Raw genomic sequence first — 21,269 nt, forward strand, 5'->3', positions numbered from 1 at the left:
CCCACCCACCCACTACCCAACCATCAACAGACAGGGACTCATGTAGCCTAGGCTGGCCTGGGAGTATGGTCTCAAACTGACTCTTCTGGCTCAGCTCCTAGGGACTTCTTCACTGAGGTCTTTCTTCCTTAGAGCTAATCTACAGACAGAATGAGATATAAACCACTTTACACATGCACCCACACTCACACACAGAGACCCTCATAATTAGGCTAAATCTAAGCCAATGCTGTTTGGGGGCAGTTACTAAATGAGTAGCTTCAAGAAGTAATAATAGTAGAATACTAAAGACAATTCAAGAAAGCTTGACCTAAACAGAAATTATGCTATTTTAATATATTGAGTTCCAACTTCCAAATCAATAATGAAATTGAGCCTATGCCTATATAGAAGTGGAGGAAAATACAGGTGGCTCTCATGTCAACGATAACAATAAGGTTATAATATCTTAGATATGACCTAAAAAACAAGAAAAAAGGCAGATTACTTATAATCTACTGACTGCTAAGGCAAGACAATGACATAGTAACCTGACTTTTTCAAGGTAGGGCAAAGGGGGAGCAAATAAAAAGACCGTTACTGGTGGTTTTTAGATTTTCTTTCCTCCAAATAAACTAGAAAACAAACAAACAAACAAACAAACAAAAAACACCCTAACCATTTAAAAATTGCATCTTCAGCTGGCCTTAGTTGGTTAGAATATGATGCAGATAAAAAAAAAAAAGCACGAGGGCTGGAAAGATGGCTCAGCAGTTAAGAGCATTGCCTGCTCTTCCAAAGGTCCTGAGTTCAATTCCCAGCAACCACATGGTGGTTCACAACCATCTGTAATGAGGTCTGGTGCCCTCTTCTGGCCTTCAGGCATACATACCAACAAAATACTGTATACATAATAAATAAAAACAGAAAAAAAAAAGCATGAAAGGTGACCATGGGGGGGGGGGGGGGGGGGAAGGAGATTTACTTATTTCTCCCAAGAGGGAGAAAAAAAACCCAAAAACCTCAACATGTTTTGTAAGTGGGGCAGGCCAACAATAGTCAGGCAAATGTGACCTGCAGACCCACTACTGGCTTATAAACTGCTTGTGGCTCCTTTTCAGCTGACGTGGAGCTATATTTACAATAGAAACCCTACTGCCTCACAAACTCTAGAACTCAGGGCTCTGCACTCTCTATAGTAAGTCAGTACTTTTAGTAGTAATCGAGGTAAACCCTGTCTCCCCATCAGCCCTCCTCTTGTAAACAGACTGGAAGCCTAAAAAACAGGTAAGTTGAACACCTGTTTGTTGTCTATTTTCTTTCTGAAATCTAGCGCCTGCTTGAGTGCCACTCACGCACCTTAACAATTTATCTTATTTTTTAATCAGCTACCACTGTCTCTTACCAGAGACCCTCAAATCTCAGGTTCATAACTGGTAGGACTTGTACCTAGTTGTCTCCTAATTAATTAATAATGTAAGAGAACATCACAAGGAAGAAACCCCTTGGCCTAATGTTTCACAGTTTATATAGGAAGCTAGTACCCATCTGTGAGTTTACACTTCTAAAAGTGCTTGGTATTGAGCCTAGGACTTTATCTATTCTGAGTACACATCCATTACCTAGCTAGCTACACCCTGGTCCTAGTTGAAAAAAACCAAACCGGTAAGTTATATCTCCAGCTTATTCTTTGTTTTTATTTCTTTGAGACAGGGTCTCCCTGTGTATTTCTAGATGGCCTTGAACCCAGGATCTATCTGCCTTTGTCTCCCAATTACTAAGATTAACAGTATGTGTCACCACACCCAGTCCATCTTTATTCACGGTCCACCGACCTACAGTATTTAACGAGGCAAGGAGACATATTAGAATAAAATACATATATGAAAATGCCATAGTGAAACTCATTCATTATATTATTTTGTATACATACATCAAAATAATTAAATTTAATAATTCTATTTATTGAGGAACCCCAAAAAGGTTTTGTGTGAACTGGTGGTTAGTAAACATTTCATGGTTAATATGGTTCATAGGCTCCTTATTGCAACATACTCTATACTTTTAAGTTCTTCCATCAAATTACTAAAATGGAATTAAATTCAGGCTGTAAAGAGACATTATCTTTTGAAATCCGAACACTAGTAAATTAAAGGACATCTGGGATTAACATTGGAGCCACTGTGGTGTACATGTGGACTGACCAACACTGGCAACTGCTTCAGGTAGCTAGTGCATATGCAGAAAAAGCTTACACTATAGTCTTCACATAGGAAAGGACCTCTTCCCTCTGCTTACCATCTAGCAGCTCTAGGGTAACTGTAGGGTCCACATATTCCCACCAGTGCTTTCCATCAGTTGACACAGGGATCTCCCAATTGGACCATTTGCAAGCCAAATGAATGCATACACATGCTATCACCGTGGGTTTATACTGAAGACAGAAGGTCGTAAGATGCAAACTGGTGTAGAGTGGATTTAAAAGTGGAGGGCCACAAAAATTCAAAATATGTAAAACAAAGAAAAACATTTGCCAGTAAGACAAAAGCAAACATAAAATCAGAAGTGTTTTTCTTTACATAACAATATTCTATTAAATTAAGAGTGAACACTACTGAAAATTATAATAAAAACCTTTATATAGATCACTTCCCTTATTCTCATCCCTCCACAGGATAGTAATATTTTATAACTGATTAATATTAATCATTTTTTGTTTTGAAACCTAACAATCACACAAAGGTAAAACAGTATATTTAAAATAATCATCATATATAAAATACAACCTTTTAAACCTTTTTTGTGGTAATCTTGTTTTTTTTAACATTATAAAAAAACGTAAAGACATTATAAAACAAAGCAATTTTAATGGCACAAAGATCAGACCATTCGATGTAACTTAACAGCAAAAGTACTTCTTAGTATGTCAGAGCTGTTAGTCCTGTTCATATACATTTCTGTGTCCCCTTCCAGAAAAGCCTCAAAGAGAACTTACCTTTTGCAAAAAAAAATTTCAAGGCTCAAAATAGGTTAATACTAAGAAATACTATTTTTACTTTCCATTATATACCAAAAATTGAGCACATGACATTTTACAGGCTAGCTTTTTAAGCAAAGTTTTTTTAAAATAGTTTTTGGAGACAGGGTCTCGTGTAGACCAGACTGGCCTCAAACTCTTTGCATAGTCAAGGACAACCCTGCTATCCTGATCTTCCTGTGCTGGGATGACAGGGGCAATGACACCATTGCTAGAGAACTAAGTTTTGCTACACCAAAAAGGTAGTTTGGTGTACTTCCACAGTTCCCACTTAAAAAACTTTCAACAATAATACCAACCCAGAACAGAATTATGCATTCAATTTTAGAGCCTCCTTCAAACTATTTTTCTAGTTTAGAATAGGTGAAACACACAAACACATACTACATTTTCACTTTCTATAAATGGAAATCGGGACTTCTGGAATAAACACTGTATCTCTGCTAGCCTAGGCACTGATGATATTTGATGACTTCTAATTTACTGTTTGGAATATTATCTAGAACAAGTCTCAAATCACATAAATTTTACTTAAGAAACTTTAGCAATTATTTTAAAAGACTGGACAAATGTGAAAATTAAAAAAAAGAAATGTCATTTAACTATAATTGTAAACTAGAAATAGCTTTATACTTACCAAGTTTCTAGGTTAAGTTTAGCTCTGTGTAATCTTTAGCTGCTATTCAGGCTACCAAGTTTAGACTTATGCACTCACAAATCGAGAATATGCCACCAGAAAGCACCACTACACTTCACAGTGTGCATTTAACCCCTCTGTGCCCAAAGTCCCTTGTACAATACACCGCAAAGCAACCAGGAAGGTACCACCACAGTAGATGGTCCAGTCTCCTGTTGCAACAAGGGCAAGAGACACATTGAGGGGGCCCTGCATTAAAGGAAGCTATAGTGTGCTACAACAGTGCAACAAAGAGGGTCAGGATAACAACCTGTTGGTAGCCATGAAATAGGATGTCTGTGCCAAATCCTTGCTTGCTGTAAGAAAAGAAAGAAGAACGAAGACAATATCATCAGCCTCAATGTGTAAACACCACAAAACTCTCAATACAACAAAACATCAAAGATTTGTACACAAAAAGTAAATTTTACTTACTACTTACAAATATCACAAGAGCGCCATCATTTTCTATACTACTGAAAATCTTCAACAACATTCACTCAAATGTTTCTTGCTATCCCCCATAGATCTGAGAAACAAGCCGATTTGCTTTTAGCTAGGCTAAACTTGTTACTAAGTTAAGCATCTAGTCAGCTAAAAGTTGAAATAAAGCATTCTCCTGGATTTAAAAAAAACAAAAAACAAAAAGAAGAAGAAGAAGAAGAAAAGATTTTTGAAGTCTAATACAAAATACAAAGAGTTGCCTGCCAAACTTAAGCCTGTCATCATATTTAGGTTGGTTTAAATTTCCTTCAAAATGGGACAAAACAACCCCCACCCCAAACTCAGAGCACAAACCTCTTTATCACATTATTACACATTAATAACAAAAAGTAGGAAGCCCCACTACATTTGTTTTTTTTTTTTAATTTACAGACTCCGATTAAAGATAATACCTAGAAAGAGGAGTTTTCTAAGGGGAATAAGGATACTTCCAACATTGGTCCCCAACAGGAAAGCAATTTCTAACTAGTTCTGTAAGACACTGAATAGGTTTTCTTCCCCTTCTCCTACCCCATATCCTTCCCAATAAGAAGGACCCCACCAGCCCCCACCCCTTCTGTTCAAAATCACTGTTTACTTAGCTTGGCAGCCCCAAACCCCACCCTCCCTAGTCCCCCCCTAGTCCCCAGACTCCTTCCCCTCCTTGTTGTCACTCTTGGCACCTGAAATCCCTGCTGCCCCATGTGATCATCAAGGGAGGATTTAACAAAAGGGACTGGGTCTGGCAGAGTTGTGCTAAGGAAGACTGTCAGAGCACCAGAGGTCTTGGAGGCAGTGTGACTTAAGTATGGTATTCTTTCCTGGTGGGGAGGGAAGGAGAGATCAGAGTGAAAGGTCCCTGTAAAATGACAACAGCCAATTCTGCAGCAAAGTAGCAAATGTCTCATGTGAAGTGGGAGGTGAGGGCTTTATATGAATCATACCCACAAACAAACACCCCATAAAATAATAAAAACATTCAATTGTGGTAACACATTTCCTAAGGGCTGTATCTAAACAGGAATGAAGGGAAAGTAGTCTTGTTAGTTCAAAGTTGCAACAGGGAAGGAAACAAAGACACTAAAGATAAAAGAACATCTTTTTTTTTTTTTTGGTTTTTCGAGACAGGGTTTCTCTGTGGCTTTGGAGCCTGTCCTGTAACTAGCTCTGTAGACCAGGCTGGTTTTGAACTCAGAGATCCACCTGCCTGGAAGGAAGCTCAGCTACCTCAAAGATGAGACAGAGCCCCCACCCACTGTGATCTCTCTTGAGTACTCTCTCTGTATCAAATTTGCATTTTTTAAAGTGTTAATTTAAAATCCAGCTTTATTTCCTAAAGCAATACATACACCTTTGTTAAACACATACTAATGTCTTTCTTCATTAGGTTCCTGATTTAGAGTAAATTACATGGTCTGCTACCTTGCAAAAAACTATTCTTTCAGATTTTCAGGAAGATCAACCTCCCAGCATTTCTTCTTAATTTAACATCTACAACTAGGTAAGTTAGCTATTTAAGTTTGTACTTTACTGTTACTAGGCAAGAGAATGTGCTACAAAATATATTTGTATGATTGTGAAGAACAGGAACCATAATTAAAATATTGTGGTTTACAAAGTGATTTCACTGATAATGTGATCCTAGGATTAAAAAATGAGTCTTGCAGACTGGTGGTGGTGCATACCTTTAATCCCAGCACTTGGGAGGCAGAGGCAGGAGGATCTTTGTGAGTTAGAGGCCAGCTTGGTCTACAAAGTGAGTTCCAGGACAGCCAGGGCTGTTACATAGAGACCCTGTTTTGAAAAACAAAAAACCCACAAAAAACCAACCAAACAAACAAAACAACAACAACAACAACAAAAAAAACCCCACAAAAATCTTAGAACTCTACTTTGTTAGCAAGGGTGTTGGTTATGGAGACCCTAGGCTTATTTTCCAGTGTTGCTGGTAGCAAAACAAAGTGCTATCTAGATATAAAATGAATTCAATTTTATGAATTGAAATTCAATTTATGAATTAGAATGAATGAGAATATTACAATGTACACACACACACACACACGTACACACACACTCTCCAAAACAACGACAAAAATCCCAAGGTCTTCAAAAGTCTTAGCCATTTTGTTTAAAAATCCTGCAAGATACCAAAAACACAGGATCTTATCTTCAAAAGGAGGAAAAAACACAGGACTGCTCCCCAGAGGCTGTGATGTACCCATAAACAATCCAGAACCAGACAAGCAACATAGGCAACCTGTGGGAAGTTCTAGGGCCACAACAAACACAAAGGGCTCCTGTTTACCTAAGGCATTATAGAAACATTATGATGTGCTTTGTTAGTTTTCCCTATTATCACACAAAAGTAACTAAATGCACTTGGAGAAACACAAACAGAAGCTGATGAATTCTATTTCAAAATTACACCCCCCCACAACTGTTGAGACACCGTTTCTCTAAGTAGCCCTGGCTACCCTTGAACTGACAGAGATCTGCCTACCTCTGCCTCCCAGGTGCTGGAATTAAAGGTGTGTGTCACCACTCCCCAGCTTACATTTTCCCTTCTTAATAAAATCCAACGAAAGGCTAGAAGAGCACACAGCGTCCATAGCAACCCTGGAGGACAGAACACTCATCCCGGATGGCCGAGGGACCACTCACCTCTTACTAACTGGGTGCATTTCACTACATCTGTGTGTGGGTGTTCAATGGTGATCTCAAAACCTGAAATGAAAAGCACTTTTTTTCCCAACTACTTACCACTACAATACTTGCCTGAGCAATGCAGCTCCCCATAAGATGTCTAGTATACTCTTCAGTATTAAAGAGAAATCCAAAGCCAACATTAAAGCTTCTCATTGCTGACATGTCCATTACCCTCCAGAATAAATGATAACTAGTGTCTCATGTCTCAATAGGAAAACAGACAATTATTTAAAAAATATCATGGCTATCTTGATTTAAAATTCAGAGTTTTAATTCACCTGAGTTCAAATCATCAAATTATTATTATAGCAGCAGATTACACATTTTCTCCTTTTAACATTAAGAATCTTTGTTTCAGAAGGATGTGGGAAAAAATTTCTCATAAACACATCTGCTGCCAACAGCAGCATCAAAGAACTTTACATACAGCAGCTCTATTCATTTTACTGTTAAACCAAAGGAGATAAAGCACAGCTATATCTCCTAATAAGAATCATGCGGACAGTGAGCTACACAGGCAGGCCGTTTCTAAAAACAGCTTCAGAAACTTAAGGAAAAGGGTTGGAAAGTTTTCAATGAATATCCAATCAGCTCTTCCATGTGGCAAGATATTTGCTTTTACTACTTAGTATCTTTAGAATGCTTAGTCTAAAATCTAACAAATGAGTAATCAGTGTTTAAAGGTGTATTTTATTTACATCTTTCTTGTAATTAACTAGCAAAATAACATTTCAAAGAGATGTTTTTAATGCACACTTAAATAGCATGCATCCATTCTGAGTTTACGAATGCGTCCTAAGGCATGAACATAGTACAGTGACTACTTAGTTAGTGGTGCTGGGGATGAACACAGCCCATGAACATGGAAGCTGAGAGTTCTTCTACCTGACTCCTACTTTCAGCTCCTATGTAATGCTTTCATACCATAAAAATACATCTATGTTTTATAATATATTAATATCAAATGTTTGTAATACATAATTTTGTAATTAAGACGTTATGTCAAATAACTGGATTCTAACTTCCACTTTTGTATCTTTTGATAAAACTTAATTCATGTGCTTTAAATAAGTTACTTTTATAATAAAAATCTGTCAGCACATGTAGCTATGCTTCTATTTGCATTTTTCAGACAGGGTTACTATGTAGTACTAGAAGCCCTCAAACTCACAGAGAGCCGCTTGCCCTGCCTCCTGAGGGCTGAGATACGTACTGAGGTATGTACTTACATTTCTATTTAACATTTGAAAATGGAATAGCAGTGAAATAAAGACAAAAAAATTTGCTATAATAGAGCAAATCTTATTCCATATATGAGAATGGGAATGTAAAAGGTAAGAAAACTGCCCCCAGGTTACAATGGTTGTCAGAAACTTAAGATTTAAATTCGGATCTCCCCAGAGCTTGTATTTATCTGACCTCAGCCTGTTATCTAACATTCCTTTTCCCTTCTTTTCTTTTTTCTTTGGTTTTTCTTCATAGCCCTGGCTGTCCTGGAACTAGCTCTGTAGACCAGTCTGGTCTTGAAATCACAGAGCCTGCCTACAAGTGATGGGATTAAAGGTGTACACCACTACCACGTGGCCCAAAACTAGTTTTAAACAACTTTCTTTAATAAGAAGCTATTCTAAAAATTTTTTGTTTAAAATATTACATTAGTGAACACAAAATGATATGAGCACATACCCAGTGTTTGTAGCATTATGGTTTCAAGTAAAACCAGTTCTTGAGTCTGCTGAAGATAAGCCTGTCAGACAAAAATGGTATGAAAGGTTTAGAATAAATACAACACCACTGGAGTCCTAGACTGTTAGACCTCATGAGGATTAGAGTTCAGTAGTTGCTTACAAATACAAGGCAGTAGATGGAGCATGTTTGCTCTTGGGACAAGTCTAATACAGATAGTATTCACAGGTACTGTTGCCTCTAGACACCAAGGACAGGAGCATCAAGTCAAGGAAGAGCACTTAACTCAAACCCGACTGAAGAGTCCTGGATCAATGTCATCCATTCACCATAGAGACACAAATTATCACAGAATCTTTCCTTAAAATCCAAGAACCAATCTCCCGTTCTCAAAGCTCTTGGAAGAAAGAATACAGAGATTTTCCTGCCACCCCAGTCTTAGGGCCCTAACAATTGACCCAGATGAGAAGGAAGTCAATAGATCATATTTGAGATGGGCATGGTGGCTACTCTCTTGGGGGCTGAGGCAGAATAACTCAGTTTGAGGCTAGCCTAGACTAACTATATACAGGGCTAGACCCAGGTAGATCTCTTCTAAATGCATGCACACATACATGAATGCTCATTTTTCTGAGACCACACTAACCCCAGACAGTGAAATCACCTTTAATGTCACTAAGCTGATTTTTAAAACATTAGCATGGATATACTTGAATGAGTTTATTCTAACAGCAACTATGAGAACTACTGTCCAACAATTACAATAGCTTATTATCCAATGTATGCAGTGGTTATTTTGTTCATTTAAAGGTCAGCATTAACTTATCAATCTTCTATCAGAGTCTAAACTTAGGACTTTAAACTTGTCCTAAATCAAATGGAACTAAGAAAACTTGGTAGCCACCAAGTGGGTGAAGAATCCGATTGAATGACTTACCTACCCATAATGCTAGAAAAATTGTAAACGCCCACACTTGCAGGTCTCATTTTAGGATGTCACAGAACTAGAGAAGGGTAACCAAACTAGAATAAACCAGAGTCTTACTTCCTCTGTTTCACTGGAGAGTTACTCAGTTTCTGGTCTTGGACACACCTACCAAGAGGCCACAAAGGACCTATCCTTTCCAGTGCAGGTATGCTGTGAGGGTCAGTCACTGTGGAGGTTTGATTAGGAACGGCCCCCAAAGACTAATGTGTTTGAGTGCTTGGTCCACATGGAGAGGCACTATTAGGAGGTGTGGTCTTGGTGGTGTAAGTGTGTCACTGTGGGGGTGGGCTTTGAGGTCTCATATATGCTCAAGCTATCCCCAAGTGCACACAGTTTTTATTTCTGCTGCTGTGGATCAAGATGCAGGACTCTCGGCTTCTCCTCTAGCACCGTGTCTGCCTGCATGTCGTTATGCCCTGCCATGATGATAATGGACTAAACCTTTGAAACTGTAAGCCAGTCCCAATTAAATATTTTCCTTTGTAAGAGTTGCCATGGTCATGGTGTCTTCTCATAGCAATAGAGACTCCAAGACAGTTTCTGAATTCGCAAACACTTCAAAATAACTGTGAATCAAGTAGCATGATTCAAAGCAATATAATTCAGGAATGACATACAAATTCATGAAGCATAAAAAAAGCATTTGTCAGATAGTTCCTAGATTCAAAGTTATAAAGAAAATGAAAACAACAGAACCACCCCCATTTTTACATACATCACATTTTGTATCCAGCAGTGGTTCTAGGGGGTGAAGACAAGCGTGTGCTACTTTGATAACATGTTCAAGCTTTCGAGCCTGTTCTTCCACTTTTGCAGCCAAAAACAATGCAGTAGGTGATATTATCTGCAGAAGAGATTTTTATAATTGATCATTTAGGGAATAGTCTCTACTTCCTGGGGCTAAGCAGGCAAAGAAAGGAATATATTATTATAGCATGAAGTATACATTGGCATCGATTTAAAAGTAAGACTGAAGTAAAAGCTTTCCCATTCTTTGGTGCTGGGGACGAAACCAGAGATCTGCACGTTTAAACACATGCTTTACCACTGAATTGTGTGTCTCCAGCACTGATGTAGTTAGTTCTCATTCTTCTCTCCTCTCCCCAGACACTGCGCATCAATGTGTGTGGCACTGGGATTCTCATGATTTAGCGCCACAGGACCATTAGTACAAGTTTTAAGTCATTATTCACTACATTTTTTTGCAAATAAGATTTTGACCTTGGTTAAGTAAAAAAACAAGCAAACAAACATTAGTATTAGTGTGTATACAGTGGAAGTAAAGGAAAAAATAATACAAAGTGATACCACAGCTTTAGAAGAGTTGAGACAAAAGGCCAAGCACACTGTACTGCCTCTTCTTTCGGCTCACTACTTCTGAGTGCTTCCTAAGTCCAGTACCAGCTTCCTGTGTGGCTAGAAGTCATGCTATCTTATTTATGGGGCACAACACAAAGAATTCTAAAAATGAACAGGCTACATAGAATCTTCATTACTTCACTACACTAATAAAAGCAGCTAAAAAACTGAACCAAAACCAAAACCAAACAAAACAAGAGAAACACAATAAAGACAGAGATCAGAACCTTTGCCAAGAGGAGATCTGGAAAGTTCCTACACCATAAAGTATAGTAAGGCAAGTTCTTGGGGTATAAGTACAGATAGCACTAATTACACTGGCATTGATGATAGAGACACACAAATTTCAACAACTACCTACTCCTTAAATTATTATAAACCAAACAATTACTGACTCAGAAACCAAACAAACTAAAAATTCTTTTTTTTTAAAAGATTCTACACAAAGGAGCTGGAGACATCTCAGCAGTTTAGAGCACTTGACTCAGGTTCGATTCCCAGCACCCATACCATGCTCACAACCATCTGTAATTACAGTTCTAGGGGTTCCAATGCCTTCTTCTACACCCCAACGGCATGGTACACAGGCATACACGCAGGCAAAGCACACACATACACAAAGCTTAAAAAATTATACACAAAAATTCCCCACAGAAAGGTAACTTTTAGATGTTAAGACGCAGGTACCTATTGTTCAAAAGGCAAACAAACATCTGTCTAGTATAAAGGGATCATTCACAACACAGCAATGATGGGAGGTGGGGAAAGATGAAAAACTTATCACTAACTGATCTGTGCCTCCAGTGTAGGGGAAGGAACACCCTTTTCTGAAAACGTTTGTGACTGATAAGAAATCCATATTGGACTGTGGATCTGAAGGGGACTTTTCCAGCTTAACTGTATTAGCACTAGAGTAAGTAGAGTAGAAATGATTTTGAGAAACTCTTTTTCTGTAGAACTTGAGACAGTCTCACAATGTAATCTTGGCTGGTCTCTCAAGGGATCCTCTGACTCTGACTTCTGAGCAAAGGGATTAAAGGGGTATGCTACCACATTGAACTTTGGTTTCTATTACAATTTGTGTGTTCAATAACTCTCAAAGGTCCTCAATAAAACAAAGATAAGTGCTTCCCCAGTCTTGCATTCATGATCTTGCATACAATCTAGAAGGGGAACAGCTAGGTAATGTAGCCTTCAAATGCTAATAATAACAAGAAGAGGAAAGCAATAGAGATCCAAATAAAAAAACCAAGGCAGATTTAAATCTCCTTCCCAACTACAGAAGTTCTCCTATTTGCTTAAACACAATTCCCAATCGTTGTATCTCCCCATTCTCTTCATATTACCAAGAAAAATAACACACACACACACACACACACACACACACACACACACACACACACACACACACACACACACACACACACACACACACACACACACACACACACACACAAAAAAAAAAAAAAACAAAGATAGCCGGATGGTGGTAGCTCACACCTTGAATCCCAGTACTAGGGAGGCCAGCCTCGTCTACAGATTGAATGCCAGGACAGCTCAGACTACACTCAGAAAAATCTGTTTCGAATAAATAAATAAATAGATAAATAAATAAATAAACATAAAACCCACATCACTCTCAAACTCTGCAACTTTTCTCCTTAGAAGATAAGACAGCCTCAAATGCATTCCAAAGCGCTACACTGCTTTTTAAAACATGAAGCATACAAGGAGTCAGGCAGGAATCTTTGGTTTGGACACCGATACTTTCTCATGGAAGTCTTATAGGTCCTCATAAACACCGTAAGTCTCGTCTTCTTCTGCAGTACAATACTAAACCCAACACTCCTCCCAGTTCCTGGAAAACCCACTAACTCCATCCTATACCTCTACAGCTCACAGACATCTTACCCCAACAGGGCTGCACAACAAAATCAAACACCTTTTTAGACAGATAACTGGTAACAGGACCTGAGGCTTTAATTTTAAGGTTGACTAAGGGAGGTGATCATACCAGGTACTACTGCTTTCCATATGGAAGACTGACTTCTGGGCAGCTTAGAAGAATTTCTGGAGTTTTGGGCAACAGAAGCATTAATAGCAGCCCCTGTAGTGTTCAAGGCTGAGCAAACTTTTGAAAGCTGCCAACATTCTCTGGCAATGTTAACATGGTTTAAAGCCAAAGAATTAATAGCATTATTAAGAAGTACAGATAGTTTGGTTTCGGTGACCGAACAGGAACGGATTCAGTTCACTGGAGAGAGGCACTCAAACTTTAGTGTTCTAATATCCAGTTCAAGAAACTCTCAAATTACTCCAGCTAAAGAAAAGTGCAAGGAAGTTGATTATTTATACATTGTTTGTTCATTTGAGACAGGGTCTCACTACGTAGCTGTCCCGGAACTCACTGTGTAGACCAGGCTGGCCTCAAACTCATAGATCTGCCTGCCTCTGCCTCCTGAAGGGTGGGACTAGAGTGTGCTGTACCATCATGTCCAGTCCCCCTCCCCCTTTCAAACCAGGACAAATTTTCACAGAAAATGTATCATATAAATACTGGAGATGAGAGGAGAGGTGATGAAGTCAGCTGTAGCCAAGTAGCCAGACTGTCTCACTGCAATCCTCACTGTTATCTGAGTAGCACAGGACAATTATTCTGTGGCTCAGGAACTAGAACCAGTTTATATTGCTGTGGTGAGGATACAACTAATATATGCAAGGCACTTTGGGTAGTAAGTACTCCATAGGAACATGACTGAGATTTTACTATGTGAGATCAAAAAACTGTGCACTGTTAGTGCTAATTTTAAATTGAAAAGAAGCTTATGTTTAAAATGCCCTTCTTTCTTGCTTCAAGTTAAACTCAATTTTTCAAAGGGTTTGCTGCAGACCTAAGTCTATTGAAGCACTGAGATACTGACACTTCAATGATTCATACTCACACTCCTCGCTCCCTTTGGCCTGTTCCTTTATGTGTTTTTATTCCTACATCTTCGTCTGAGTCTTCCTCCATCTGCTCTCCTCCTGCTCTTTCCCCTCTCTGCCATTAACACCCTCTCACTGTTGACAAGATTCTTCACTCCAATGCTAGCTTCAACTTTGATGGTTGGAGGCAAAGTCAACTGAATTAACAGAAGGTTGAGCTAATTACTCAGTTGTAGGAAGTTTCAAAGGACTCCATTTGGTCCTCGCTGATTTATAAGTCTTGATGAGTATGAATGCCACAACTAAATGACGGATTGAGAAAAGTCCCATAGAGCCTAGGTTGCCAAATTTGCAAATAAACTAGCAGCAGGCTCACTCTAATTGGTTGTGCTATATTCTAAAGCTCCCAGAGTAAGGAGGACACGCCTCCCTCGTTCTTTTAATTCACTCCCCTGTACATTATCTGATCTCTGCCACCCTTACTGAAATTAGAAAAGCTGTTTTTTTTAGTGCCTTTAAAGAAGGTTGCATTAATAAATACTCACTTGGCTCTAATCACAGCTAAAAACTGGAAAAGCACTTGGCAGAGACTATAAATACTTCAGGAAAAGGAGTAAACACACACAGAAAGGCCTCAGATTAAGGGTAGAAGTAGAACTTCAATACTAGGAAAGGCAAGGGAAAACTCACAAACAGAAATACTGGAACTAACCAAAATGCCCATTTCTTACCATAGGAAAGATTTCTAAGTCTGAACCAATTGAACCAATACTGTTTGCAGTATGTTAGAAAGTGCTCACGACCTCACTTCTCCTGTAAGAGGCCCTGGTAACAGGATCAGAAAGCATCGTGACTCAGTCTAGCATCTGTTGTTTTCTCATTCATATAATTATACACAAGATACTGTCACAAAAAAATTCACATTGATTTAAAATAATCTTCAGTTTGGAACAAATCATTACATTTAAAAGGTAGTTGGTTTAATAGGCTAAAAATTACTATTCAATATTGTTGAAAAGCAGCACAGAAAATAAGGACTGATGTTTATAGACTGAGTACTATAAACAATATGTTTCACAATCTGTCATCTGAAAAGTTGTGTAGTGGGGAGTATTTCAACACTATAAATCTATTTCTAAGAAAAATGAAAAACATTAGCTTATACTTTGAAGGCTAGGTGGAATTTCATAGCTGTCTCCTGTAACAGACACTACAGTTAATGAGCAAAACCACATAGGACTGGAGATGGTTCAGCACTGTAAGAACACTGACCACAGGTTTGATTCCCAGCACCCATACAGTATCTCACAGTCTGTCACTTTAGTTCCAGGAGACCTGATGCCCTCTTCTGGTCTTCAAGCACACAGGTAGTACATGCAATATATGAAGATAAAACACCCATATACATAAAAAAAACCCCAAATCTTAGACAACAATAAAGAGCTTTCCAAACCTGAATGACAAACTGATCTTAAAATTCATATGGAAATAAAGTATCAAGAGAAACAATCTTAGAAACAAAACCAAGCCAAACAAATACAAACCCAACTTGGGAGACTCACACTCTAAGGCTATATTAGTTTTAAGTGTATGGCTGGAGTGGGAGCAGATTCTGAAAAAGTCTCACTAGTGCTACCAAAAGTGGACACTTCACCTGGCTTGTGTAGAATCTAAAAGTCTATGAGATAATAAAGGCAAACATAACACACTGAACTGGGATAACTGTATAGTAACACGTAAAAAAAGAAAAAGAAAAACATTTACTTTACATCATATACAATAATGAACTGAAAAAGTGTCAAAAGCCTAAGAGCTGAATCTGTAACAGAAATAAAAGCCAGATATGCAGTCCATGTCTATACTCCAATCACTTGGGAGGCAAAAGCAGAAAGACCAAAGGTTCAAGGTTATCCTCAGCTACATAATAAATTCAAAGAGATTCTGGGACACATGAGACCCTACAGCAAATAAATATTCTGTTTAATTGAGCAAAATAAAATTTATTTTCGTATTATTTATTTATTCACTTATTTTCCATACTGAAATTAAATCTAGCCCCCCACTTTTTACTTTTTTTGTTTGCCTTTTGAGACAGGGTCTCATTGTAGCCAGAGCTGGCCTCCAACTTTTAGATCAAGAATTCGAACTGCATATGTGCCTGCTTCCATCTCCCAAGTGCTGAGATTCCAGGCTTGTATCCACATATTTTTTTTTAAGGAATGTCCTTATCAACTGTTACTACATAGATAAAACACTGGACTAATATAAGTAAGATGGGCCTGAGCAAGGGCGAGCATTGCAAACTCTTACTTACACACACTCTGCAGACAGGGCAAGAGCAAGGAAAGTGGGCAACAAATGGCTACCAAGGAGAGTACATGAAATAAATTCTTAAAAATTAAAAACAAAACCAAAAATCAAAACCACAAATATTAGTGATCCTAAATTAGTCAAGGGGTTTTCCCATATGACACCAATATTACATGAACACAAGCACAGAAAAAACTAAAAATAAATGAACTGGATGTTTATGTTACAAATAATATTGTCAAGAAAGTGAAAAGCACAATACATATAGAATATTTATATAAATAATACATATACACATAAAGCCCCAGGCCCCTGAAATGTGGAGCTACTAGAACTCTCAAACAAAATTTGAGAAGATAAAATGGTGTGACTACTTTAGAGAACAGTTTGGCAGGTTCCTTGAAATGTGCTTCAAGAAGCTATCGAAGACACTGAAGTCCAGAATTAACACACTGCTCTTCATAAAGCTGATAAGTGAAACAAAGCAAATGTCCACTACCTGACAGGAGTGCCAGAGCAGGCACATGACAGATCAAACAGTCAGCAGTGAGAGGAAACAAGTTCCAATGATGCCACACCACAGGCAGCTCTTCGAAAATAAAATTAATTTTAGCACTAACTAGATCTGCATAGAGGGAAGGGGCTGGTGAATACTTGCTATGGGGCAGTTTCTTTTGAATAGGAAGAAAATACTGTAAATTGGTATTGTGATGGTGGTATAATAGGATTTGCTTTGAATTAAGGGCTCTAAATGAATGAAGTTTATGGTCTGTGAATTATCTCTCAACAAAGATACTTTTAAATAAAGCTAATGTTAGTTGGGCATGGCAGTGCATGCCTTTAATACTAGCACTGGAGACAGAAGCAGTTCAAGGCCACCCTGGTTTACACAGTGAGTTATGGGCCAGCCAGAGGTACATAATAAGACTCTGTTATTAAAAATAAATAAGGGGCTGGAGAGATAGATGGCTCAGAGGTTAAGAGTACTGACTGTTCTTGAGATCCAGAGTTCAACTGCCAGCACCTACATGGTAATGAGATCTGGTGCCCTCTTCTGGCAGGCATGCATGCAGGCAGAACACTGTTTACATAATAAATAAAGCTTTACAAAATAATAAACAGCAACCAATGCTAAAGATATCAGATCTCTTCAATAGCTAGAGTAACACAAAATAACTATTAACATCCACCTTGGAAAGGTTCAGGAAAACTCAGCCTCTCTGAGTTCTTGAACATTTAATGACTGCCCAAAATCTTTAGAAGTTCTTCTACAGATTTTTCTCTCCCTGTCCTCCAAGTTGTTTTTTCATGCACAACTCATTTATCAGTTTTCACTATCTTCAGATTTAAGCAGAAAATAATAATCTTTCCCATTTAGAAAACTTCCATTTTAAAATTAGTTTTAGTGCACAGATGTTCCTACACTACAGCTGAGCTCCAACAGTTTGGGTTGATACACCAGTATCTACAGGCTAAAACAGACTTATTAAACAGAAAAACTCACCCACAAATAACAAGACACTTGGAAACCACTTAAAAATAAAATTAATTCAGATAAGATGATCTTAGCTCAATAACCTAAGATCAATATAAAACCTGTTAAATCTGATAGTTTATATTTCTGTCCTATTTTAGGTCTCTAAAATGAGGCATTTTGCAGTGATACAGTATCTCAATTCAGATGTTACTATTTTAACAAGATAAAATATAGGCCTATTAAAACAAAAGTAGGAATTATTTCATACTGCTTGAGTTCTGTAATTAATCCATTACAAACCAGTTTCCTAGTGCAATCACTACATTTTCTGTATCACATAGCCACCTTCGGTTAGTGCCTATCTGACCTCCCAGTTTCAATCCAGGAAGATAAAGCAAACATTCATCAGTATTAACCAGATCAAATTACTTGTTCCTAGTCACTTCACATCAGACTTCTAACTTTTAGGTAATTTTCTTCTCTCCTACTGGGATACTTCCTTAAGGGACACCACTGTTTACACCGTCTATATTTACAAGAAAAATGGCAAATCCCATTTTTGCTTGTCACATTGTTATGATCTCAATCTGTGGAACATTGGTCCTGCTGTTTTGTAAATGAATGCCCAAGCAACCAGCTTTACATCTTTATTATTAGCATACTTTGTACAGTAACCTCATAGTTAAAACATTAACAATGCCTTTGACAGTGCTTTCAGTGGGAAATTTCAGGGGTACAAAGATGCCCCAAAAGCAGATACCTAAGACATGGAGTTCACATCTGAGTTAGTCTTGTTTTTGTCACTGTAGCAGAGTGACTTCAGACAAGAAATTAAACCTTCATGATTCCTATCTTCCTTATTTGCATGAAAAAAAGAAAGAGGACACCAAGTGTTTAGGGGACACACACACACACACACACACACACACACACACACACACACACACACATCTAAGGATTAAGAGAAGTCCCTCTTCAGAATAGTATGGGACAAACCTTCTATAAGGCCAGTCTGGTTTGGGTTCCAGGACAACCAAGACTACACAGAGAAACCCTGTCTCAACAAAGAAAAAAAAAACCCTTTCATGAAATTATTAAGTAAACCAGAAGATAATGAGAGCAAAATTAAATTGATATTTGATTAACAAATTTACAATAAACAAAATTAAAAGACAAGTACAAATACCTTTCTAACAGGAAATGTGGAGCATGCTCAAATAAGCTTTGTAACACAGTAGTTCATGAAGGCAGTGTCTATTGTTAGACAAACTTCAAAGTTAAAATTTTAGAAATACCAAACTGTCCCTAGAGTCCTTAATTTAAAAAACAGAAATCATGTACATATTATGGTCCTTGGAGAATAGCACATGTAATGATTTATTATAAGAAATGACATGAACCTGCAATTAATTTAGTGGAGTTAACAGAGCTTTCATTGACATTCACTTTGCCCCTTTCCACTCAATTTTTTATGTTAATCCGGAATTGTTCAATTTCAGGACTAGTGAAATCGCCCCTGCCCTTCCCCCCAGAGGAGGTGGCTCAGCTTTGTGTTTATAAACTGTTTGTGTTTATAAACTGTTGAAGAGCATTCCCAGCTTCTGTGCACTAGACACCAGTAATAACCCCACACCCACTCACCCCAGCAACAACAAACATCTCCTGGAGGACAAAACTGATACACCATGCCTCCTGATGCCATCTTACAAAATAATACCTCCTATCTTGGGAGGCAGCTCAGTTAGATTAACACTTGTCTAGTATGTTTGAGGCCCTGAGTTGAATTCTTACTGTGGGGGCCAGCCATGATAATCTAAGTCTGGGCAAGTCACTCAAAGCAAGTTCTTTACTTCCAACTATTATCACTTGGGACTCTGGCCTCCGATAACTTTAAATAAAGGCCCGACACCTTTAATCCCAGCACTCGGGAGGCAGAGGCAGGTGGATCTCTGTGAGTTCGAGACCAGCCTGGTCTACAGAGCTAGTTCCTGGACAGGCTCCAAAGCCACAGAGAAACCCTGTCTCGAAAAAACCAAAAAAAAAAAAAAAAAAAAAAAAAAAAAAATAAAAAATAAAAAAATAAAGGCCCGAGTCTCAGTAGTTTACCCTGAAGCAATACCTGGTAGCAGGAAAACACCACAAACTGAGATTACCCGACCCTCACCCAAGAGCAGACCATTCAAAGGAAATGCCTGACATTCCAACCGTTGTAGATAGGAGCACCTGCCAGGGCACTTCACCAGGACACCCCTAGACAAATGTCCAGCCAATCAGGGGTCCTGAACCTCAGACCTCATCCCCACCTTTACTACTATAGAAACCCAATTCTAATTGAGCTCAGGGCTCTCCGGATATTCCAATACGTTGGACGTGCAGAGAGACCGAGTTTGCAAACTTGATTAAAATAAAAGCTCATTGCTTTTACATATGGGACTCGGTCTCCTTCGTTGGCTTTTGTGGGGACCCACGGATTTGGGTAGAACATTACAACTGCAAAAGGTAACAACTATACAGCACATCTTCTAGGAATTAAAATCCAAGTCTGTGTGTTCCATCTTAATGCTGTGTGCTAGAGCTAAGAACTACGGGGAAAAGAGAAACTTCTGTGATGCCACACACACACACACACACACACAGTTATATATGCAAAAATATTTCAGAAAGGAGGCCCCCAAATGGTTAGAAGCTAATACTATAAGGCAGGGGAAGATTTATTATGTCCCTGTTCTACTGTTTCATTTACTCCACACCTATAACTTTTAATAACGAAATACTTAAAACCAGCAGCTCTCAACCTGTGGGCAGAAACCCCTTTGGGGGGTTGTCGAATGACCCTTTTTCATAGGGGTCACTTAAGACCATCAGAAAACACAGATATTTACATTTCAATTCATAAAAGTTGCAAAGTTACAGTTATGAGGTAGCAATAAAAATAATTTTAAGGTTGGGGGCCACCACAACATGATGAATTGTATTCAACGGTTGCAGCATTAGGAAGGTTGAGAACCACTGCTTTAAATGCATCTATGTGGGGAGTGTATTTATATAAAGAAAATGAAGGTGACACATTTACTAGACCTGTGAACCAAGACCAAGTCTCTCTGACAGTCTAATTCAGAGAACCTCTTCTGTGAGGGCTCCTCTAGGCACCAGTGATGTAACAGTGAGTAAAGTCCCCAAACAAAACACCCCACCCTTACAGCCAACAGGCATGTTCTACAGAGAAATAGAAGAAAGGAGCAGTGCTCCTTGATAAAGAACAGCCTCCTCTAAGGGGTACCCACATCCATTGCTGGTGGGAATGCAAACTTGTGCAACCACTTTGGAAAGCAGTGTTTCGGTTTCTCAGGAAATTCGGGATCAACCTACCCCAGGACCCAGCAATACCACTCTTGGGAATATACCCAAGAAATGCCCTATCACATTACAAAAGCATTTGTTCAACTATGTTCATAGCAGCATTATTTGTAATAGCCAGAACCTGGAAACAACCCAGATGTCCTTCAATGGAAGAATGGATGAAGAAAGTATGAAATATATACATATTAGAGTACTACTCAGCGGTAAAAAACAATGACTTCTTGAATTTTGCATGTAAATGGATGGAAATAGAAAACACTATCCTGAGTGAGGTAACCCAGAC

General features: G+C 38.5%; 1 protein-coding gene across 8 annotated transcripts in view; it reads right to left on the bottom strand.

Annotated features, from left to right (window-relative positions):
* Positions 1–21,269, bottom strand: part of Ccnt2 (cyclin T2) — a 32,594-nt gene that overhangs the window by 5,521 nt on the left and 5,804 nt on the right. For 3 of the 8 annotated variants that reach the window (XM_005348238.2, XM_005348237.2, XM_026779593.1), the window contains exons 3-7: positions 10,271–10,399; positions 8,568–8,628; positions 6,837–6,899; positions 3,964–4,009; positions 2,278–2,441 (exon numbers count right to left, since the gene is read on the bottom strand). In XM_005348238.2, the coding sequence (XP_005348295.1) occupies positions 2,278–2,441; positions 3,964–4,009; positions 6,837–6,899; positions 8,568–8,628; positions 10,271–10,399 (463 nt within the window). The other 5 variants (XR_258277.3, XM_013346682.1, XM_026779594.1 and 2 more) reach the window with 5 other exon arrangements.

The sequence above is a fragment of the Microtus ochrogaster genome, chromosome 6 (assembly GCF_000317375.1).
Source record: "Microtus ochrogaster isolate Prairie Vole_2 chromosome 6, MicOch1.0, whole genome shotgun sequence".
Lineage (NCBI taxonomy): Eukaryota > Metazoa > Chordata > Mammalia > Rodentia > Cricetidae > Microtus > Microtus ochrogaster.